The 7,800-nt window shown below is 38.9% G+C and overlaps 1 protein-coding gene across 2 annotated transcripts; it reads right to left on the bottom strand.

Moving 5' to 3' along the window:
- Nucleotides 1-1,584: 1,584 nt before the first annotated feature.
- Nucleotides 1,585-7,654, bottom strand: ccdc47 (coiled-coil domain containing 47). 2 transcript variants are annotated; one of them, XM_039823864.1, is made up of 13 exons: nucleotides 7,525-7,654; nucleotides 6,105-6,403; nucleotides 5,880-5,981; nucleotides 5,160-5,334; nucleotides 4,913-5,034; nucleotides 4,761-4,826; nucleotides 4,548-4,649; nucleotides 4,211-4,321; nucleotides 3,974-4,059; nucleotides 3,811-3,869; nucleotides 3,617-3,726; nucleotides 3,313-3,480; nucleotides 1,585-2,212 (listed from the first exon to the last, which is right to left on the bottom strand). In XM_039823864.1, the coding sequence occupies exons 2-13, from the start codon at nucleotides 6,393-6,395 to the stop codon at nucleotides 2,132-2,134; spliced, it is 1,473 nt and encodes a 490-aa protein (XP_039679798.1). In that variant the 5' UTR covers nucleotides 6,396-6,403; nucleotides 7,525-7,654; the 3' UTR covers nucleotides 1,585-2,131. The 2 variants fall into 2 exon arrangements, with proteins under 2 accessions (XP_039679798.1, XP_039679799.1); XM_039823865.1 differs by lacking the exon at nucleotides 7,525-7,654 and adding an exon at nucleotides 6,547-6,566.
- Between the last annotated feature and the right edge of the window lie 146 nt (nucleotides 7,655-7,800).

Here is a 7,800-nt window from a genome sequence, read left to right as displayed (position 1 = left end):
CCACTACAATTATCTGATAGCTTCAGTTACTAGTTCCTACAAATTAAGAGTTTTGAATACAAAACCAACAAAGTAGTACAGTACAGAACAGTATATACATTATGTACAGTCTAATAATTTTAATTATATTGAATAATTTTGAGGTTTGTACTATTGGTTAGACAAAACAAATGTCACTTTGAGCTCTGAGTAATTGTGACAGCATTTCTCACTATTTTCTCATAATTTTTTCAGTCAGTCAATCAATAAATTAATACATCTTGAAAATAATCAGCAGAATAATCCATAATGAAAATAATCATTAGTTAAAAGTTTAAATGAGTTCCACCTGCTTTTACATGAATGCATGAGTAATACTAATATAATATAATAACAGAGTCACAGGGGACAGTTTTCTACTTTTAATACTTTAACTACATTTTCCTGATTATACATACTTTTACCTTAGTAACATATTCAATGCAGGACTTTGACTTGTAAGAGTCTTTTTAGTGAGGTATTAGTTTAAGAAAGGATCTGAATACTTCCTAGATTGGAGGTGATGCTAATTTCAACTACTGTATATACAGGCAGTTTAATCTCTTTAAATCTATTTCATCATATTTTATAAAGTGACCACAAGGTTTTGTATATCAGATCTTATAGAAACATTTAACTACAGCTGTCAAATAAATGTCAGTGAGGACAAAGTAAAATAGAAAAAAATGGAAATACTAAAGTAAAGTACAACTACCTCAAAATTGTACTTAAGTGCAGGTATGGAGTAAATGTACAGAGTTATATTCCACCGTTGCATACTGAACATTGTTTTAGAAAGAAAATCTAAATGCCACTTTTAAAACAAGTCAAAATGTGGAAAAAATGGTTTCCACAAGGTCATAAAATTGTAATATTTTGTGTGGCAATCCTGTTCCCTAAAATATACAGGTAACACAAAACCTGAGTGAACACAGGAACGTTGACAGAAATGAAGTATAGAGACACATAGATATGAATAATTAGGGTAAGATAATGCAATTTCTTGAACATAACAAATAAAAACAGTTCTTGATTTGTCATCCACATACAGGTCAAATTGTTTTTGCAATATCCAGGTTTATTAAAGAACACTATCATGCCATGCAATTTAAACTTAATCCTCTTCAGTAGCTAATTAATGTTAAGTGTGTTGATTAAAAGCCTATGATCTTGTGTGACACTATAGTCCTGCTTTTGTGTTAAAGAATTACATTACATTTTGAGATTTTATGGATAACCCCCAAAGATTATTGTGTTTTCCTATTACCCAGGGGAATCCTAGGAATCCCAGACTTGTATCTGGCTAGGCACAGTCAGTGTATCCTTTTAGCTTGTCAACCCCACTGATGTAACCAAATCTAGTTCAGAGACTGCTGACACAATCTCAAAGTTAAATTTAGTTTTAAAGCTCACCTATTCTGGTCCACGTTAAAGACCCTGACTCTTTTAACTGCTGCTACCAAGAGGTCTGTGTATCAGTTTATATGGCATACACAATGGTCTTCATCAATTACTTGGTAGATTAAATCAAATACTTGCAATTTACCATGAAAAACAAACAAACGGTTTTCCAACAGACTCCAGTGCATTTTATTATTTGCTCAGATATTCATTAGAAACAGCCTGCAAAAAACCAACCTCATAGCAGATATAAATAAAATTTCCTTGATAGTATCATTTAAGATTATATTAATGCTAATACATTTCCAATGAAACCACAGCAATGCTTCCATTCCTTTTAAAATGTGGCTCAATACCACCAAATAGTGTGTTCCTTCCCAGCAGATGAAGTTTAAACAAGCTCACAGATCTACCCAGCATTCAAACAGAGCTCTGATTAAATTTAAGAAAATAGTTGGACAGTAAAAAAACAAAAACGAAAGACCCTGACGTGAATTGTGGTGATATGATGGTGAAAGAGTCCCTCTCACTTGACATGGACAGTTCACTCTCAAGTCATTTGGGTTTAGCTACACCAAATGGAGACAGCAGAGCTTGACACATCCAGAGGCACAGGATGTCTATTTAGAGCGACTGTGAGCCAGAGCTGTGGACTGTGGTTAGAGAAGCTGAGCAATGCTTTCATGTGTGCTTGTATCCCTGTGGTGGTCTTTCACATGGCTTTCACTTTGATCTGCTTCATCTTCATCTGCTTCTTCTCAATCTTCTTCTGCTCACGTCGCTGGGATGCTTCCTAAAAAAAAAAAAGAACGAAAGAAAAAATTATATTTGAGACATAAAAATGACTTATTTGTGTGCTTTTCTTTAATAGCATTGTTCAACATTTTGGAGACTATGCTGATTTGCTTCCATGCTGAGAGTTAGATGAGAAGAATGACACAACTCTCATGTCACCAACAGCTGGTTAGCTTAGCATAAAGACTACAAACCAGGGACAACGGCTACGCTGACTAGGGCTGGGCGATATGGAGTAAATCAGACATCACGATATTCTTGACCAAATACCTCGATATCGATATTGTGGCGATATTCTAGGGTTGAAAATCTGTGCTTTAACAAAATATCTTCACACTTAGATTTTGGATAAATAATCATCAGTAATGTGGACATAATGACTAAGTGGGGAAAAGGCAAATAATAGAACATTTACAACAGTCTGGTAAGTTCAGAAGAGTACATCACTCTACTGTAATGCAGCCTTTAAAACCAGGAAAAGACAACACTTATGTCATATCACGATATTACGATATCCAAAATCTAAGACGATATCTAGTCTCATATCACGATATCGATATAATATTGATATATATTGCCCAGCCCTAACGCTGACTCTACCCAAAAGGTAACAAATACAACCTACCAGCAACTCCAAAGCTCAATTAACAACTTATATATCGTAAAAACGACATGGCACATAAACATCTGTAAAATGGCCAACTGTTTTTATACAAAAACAAACTTTTAGGAGGTTCTGGTAGGCCGATTTTGTTACTTTTGGACAGAGCCACTCTAACCCTTTCCCCCCCAGTTTCCAGTCTTTCTGCTACGCTAACTGGCTGCTGGCTCTAGCTACATATTTATCAAAAAGACATGAGTGTTATTTACATTACATTCATTTAGCTGATGCTTCTTTCAAATTGACTTCGACTAGGTGCATTCAACAAAAATTGCAAGTACATCAACTTAAGCAAATATGCTGAAATGCTTCTAGTGCTGCATTTAGCAACCGTAAGATACAGAGAAAGTTATCAATCTTGTCATCTGACTCGCAGCGAATAAGCAGTTTTCCCAAAATGTCAAGCTATTTGTTTAATTGTCTTTCCAATTTCCGACCTCCAGACGGCGTTGTCTCTCAGGGTCCTCCTCATTCATGATCCTCTCCTTCTCAGCTCTCTTCTTCTCCTCCCGGCGTGTCTGGGCTGCCTCCTGGCGCTGAGCGTGAGTCTGCTTCAGGAAGTTCTCTTCCACACGGGCCCGGTTTCTGTCAGCTTTCAGTTTGCCCTAAATTTACAGGGAGGATGAAAAGGGGATTTGTAGCTGTACTTTAAACTTGAACGTAAAAGCACAAAATACAGAAAATAAGTGAGTGGTCACTGGAATGCACTATGAGGCACCGGAGCACTTGAATCCTGCTCACCTCTCTGTTGAGACGGAGCTTCTTGACTTTATCGATGCTGTAGATCACCATGTTCATGAGAGGGAGCAGAGCGTCCATGTCTTTGGGAGAGGTGTTGCCCATGCCAGGCACTACAATCACACACAAAGTGCACATTAAGCATCTACTCATGTGGTCATGAGGTATAGTGAAGACAGGAGAGACAAAATGCTCACCAATAAATGTAAACAATAGCGTCTTCTTGGTGTCAGGCAGCTTTAAGGGCTGACCCTCCCTGAAAAACACAGGATCTTTTAGTGCCACGTAAAAATATATTAAAATGCTAAATAACTCCCACGTAAGAGATGAAAAATACAAATAGTTAAAATAAATACTTACTCTTGCATAACTTTTGGACCAGAAAATTGGTCCGAGAAATGGATGGACTCGATCTTCTCAGCATGGTTGGTGATATAATGAACCATCTAAAAATACCAAAAACAGATCCAGACACATTAGAGAGCTGTATATTAAGAGAGGAAGATGTTGCCTGCTATAACCCTGTTGTATTCTGAAACTCTGCAGTGATTTTTTTTCCATTAATATTATTATGAGACAAGCATCAAGAGACATTACCTTGTTGTCCATCATCCCATCTGTGACCTCACCCATCTCACTTAGAATAGCCAGGGAGTCTGGGAGCCCATACTTGGCCCCAGACTTAGGCTTGTCACCGCAGAACTCACTCTACAGAAAAAGAACAAAAATCAAGACCATTGTTTAAGTACTAATGTATATGAGTGGGGACTACAAATGGACTACAAATAAACTAATCCGTTTGTGAAGTATGGGTTTGTAAGAAACCAAAATTTCAGTTGCAGTCTTCAAACATTATATAATAGTACTGTATAAAAAAAATACACAGCTTAAATTTGCATCAAATTGATGTACACAAGTTGTGGAGGATATTTACCAAGTCCTGCATCTCCTTCTGATGCCTGGCCATCACCTTCTTGGTGCCAAGAGCAAACACAAAAGTGTCCATGTCCTCTTCATTAAGAGTCACTTTGATTTGCTACAAACAGACAGACACGTTTAGATGCACAGACCGGTGCCTCTATATTTTGTGTTCCTCTTCATATACTCCACACAGACTTATTTGAAATGCTATTTGACTAATGCATACCACTTGATCACAGGCAGGCCTCATCATCCTGGCCAGAACGTTGAGCAGGTCCTGCCTCTTTACAAACTGGAATAGACAACAAGGAACATTATATGACTGTATATTTAACACCAACACACCCCTGTACAGTAAATAAAACACATTTTGAATACCTTGAGTTGGATCAGCATGCCTTCACAGCACAAACGTCCAGAGCACCACAGGTTGTAGATGTGTTCATTTTCCTGATTCAGCTTCCCAGTGCTCACTGCTTCTTTACTGGTGCCGTCATCACCTACACATACAAATTATTGACAGTTAACACAAGCTCTGCTTCGTACTGACTGTCACCATGTCACCCATTGATTTCATACACTGCTGTTGTATACTTGAGACAACTCGGGAGGTGGAGGAACTCACCCACTAGTGCAAAGTTGCTCTCAAGAAGCTCCCTGTGGGAGTTGAACCAGGCCTGAGCAAGGCGACTGTTTTTGTTCTTGCCAATGATGTAGTTCATGATGTAGGCCAACAGGCCGGTGACCATCAGGATCTCCATGTAGTAACTCTCCCAGCTGTTCTGCAGATGTGCAGGTACCTGCGGAGAAACGGCAAGCGGTTGTCTGTATTAAAGCTCAACCGACACTAGATTTTTGAGGCAAACACTGATTTTGATTGTTGGGAGGTTTAAAAGGAAAAAAAAGAATTGTGACATAGATACATACTGAGTGGGACATTTTACAGTTTGTATTGATTAAACAATATGATGTAATACACTGATAACGACGTATAAGCAATAAACTAATATATACCAATTTATCGGCCTAGCTCTAACCAGTATCAACATAACTGAAGAATCAATGGGAATTAGGCTAAAGGCAATCGGTCGCCAAAGGTTACAATTTCGATGCTGCCATAGTTGTTCCATGACAACAGTTTATGTAAATTACCTGAACTTTCATTATGTCAACACACACCATTAATTAAGCCTTACAGGGTATCATGTGCTAAACGTTAATGCAAATTTACAGTAAAATATCTTTTGCAGCCAGCAAAAACCGTGTGCACATTCAGAGCCTCAAGATCACAATCAGTTGAAGACAGACGAGTGTGAGAAGATTTTAAGCAATAAGCCTGGCTTACAGTGTGGATTATGAGGGGGTCCTTCATGGAGTGGCCTGTCTTTTCCATGTCCCCAATCCCTTCAAACTCCTCCTGGTCATATTTGCTGTACATGTCTTGATCCTAGGGAATTCATAAATTAAATGAATACGTAAATGTATATAATGCCATAAATGATCAAAATTGAGTTATTATGGAAACTGTGCTCAAAAATTAGGCTCTAAACAGTAAGACAAGGCTATGTACCTGTGTCTCTGAATCCTCAAAACCATCCAGGCCATCTTCCAGCTCCACAGTGGCTTCATCCTCATCTTCATCCTCTTCAGGCTGCGAGGACGGTGAGGCGCGAGGCGGAGGGGCAGTTTCTGCCTCCGCTGCTGGATCGTCATTCATGTCCTCAAACTCAGCAAAGTCATTGTCATCAAAGTCTGCTAGGTCCTCGCCATCATCAAAGTCATCATTGTAGCGTCCCCTGGAGACGGGAAGGGCCAGGAGGAGCAGCAGCACGGGTATCAGTAGGAGATACGCACGTTGCATGGTGGGACCTGCGACAAAAGTGGAAAAGCAGAGTGTAACAGACAGGAAAGTGTGTAAATAAGGGTGCTGTAAGAAGTGACAGAGAAGGTCAGATGCAGCAGAAGTTTAACATGAATGATACAAATACTAAACAAAAGAGGAAAAATCTTACCTTTCCAAAAACAAGTGAAAAGTCAAATCAGTTCAGAAATCTAAAAACTACTCCAAGTTGCAAGGTGCTTGTGTATTAGCGGTCTTAAAATGAGGCCTGATGGTTGCCTGAACATTATAGCGTCAACCTGCTACAATGAATCACTTTAAGCCACCAACGTCGCACCAAGTTTAATTATATATAACAAATGTTGCACACTGGACCATGTAAATATTCAACAGTCTAGACAGAGAGCGTTGGAAACAAGTGACAAGAGCCCAGGATCAACTGGTCCACATGATAGTAACTAAGTCAGTCCCTGGTCACACAATTGCTATTCATGTGACAATCCCCAAAGAGAAGGAAAATATCCCTACGGGCCGAGACAGACTTGAAAACAATGACTAAGGAAGAGAAGGAAGTATTGGTTTGGTCTCTGAGCTGCCACTTTGCCATTGATTGCGATTAAAAAGGATAAAGCTACAATATATAAAAGATAAGACATTTTGATGACACACTGTGGCACTGCTCGGGAAACGCAAAGGCTAAGCTCGGTTAAACTTAAGGAGCTGTAATAGATGGGGGTTAAAAATTAAACCGGAGAGCTGCCGCTAGCCCAACTAACTTTAGCCAAAGAGCCAACGTTTGCGACACTAAAATAAAAGGATATGTCTGACTTTCTATAGTGGGAGTCGAGTCAAAACTAACACGGTGTTCTTATCAAATGACACATGTGTAGGATTAAACCACAGACTGTAATCATATAACAGTGGCCGACCCATCCCCCAGCACTCACTCACTTTAGCTAGCTAGCGGTTAACAAATCTGGCATTAGCATGCTAATGGCTAACTAGCTAGCATGGCACCTAGTTGCTAGTAGCCAACCTAATCCTAAAAGGAAAGCAGCGTGGTTTTTCCCTTTACCACAACTCAGAAAATGAGTCTTATTAAAACGTAACAATGTAGCTAGCAAGCTAAGTAAGTAGCTAAGGATCTTACCTGGAGAATTACTGTGACAATAAACGTAACGCTGGTTGAGCTCAAGTAGCTAGCCTTAACTGTCCTTGTAATGATGTTACACTTGAAGCAGTGAGTACACACAAGACCGATCTTTCAAAGTAAAAAGTATCGCGACATGATGTATCAATGACCCCATCCAACTCAACACGTGAATAATTCGAAAGTTTTATTTTGAAAGGATTCTATCGGAAATCTTTGTATATTGTTGTTGTTATTATGTCTGACTTGACGTTAGTGGCGTTAAGTGATTAGCAT

This window comes from Perca fluviatilis, chromosome 15, assembly GCF_010015445.1.
Source record: "Perca fluviatilis chromosome 15, GENO_Pfluv_1.0, whole genome shotgun sequence".
Classification (NCBI taxonomy): domain Eukaryota; kingdom Metazoa; phylum Chordata; class Actinopteri; order Perciformes; family Percidae; genus Perca; species Perca fluviatilis.
Note: the sequence above shows the minus strand (reverse complement) of the source record. Positions and strands in the feature narration are given on the sequence as shown.

Bases quoted from the DNA above. Each gene is read 5' to 3' on its own strand.
- ccdc47 (XM_039823864.1), bottom strand. From the start codon at position 6,395: ATGCAACGTGCGTATCTCCTACTGATACCCGTGCTGCTGCTCCTCCTG. The intron at 4,827-4,912 runs GTATTCAAAATG...TGTCTATTCCAG, and splicing joins GCATGCTGATCCAACTCAAG to TTTGTAAAGAGGCAGGACCT. The intron at 2,213-3,312 runs GTCGGAAATTGG...TTTTTTTTTTAG, and splicing joins AGAGACAACGCCGTCTGGAG to GAAGCATCCCAGCGACGTGA.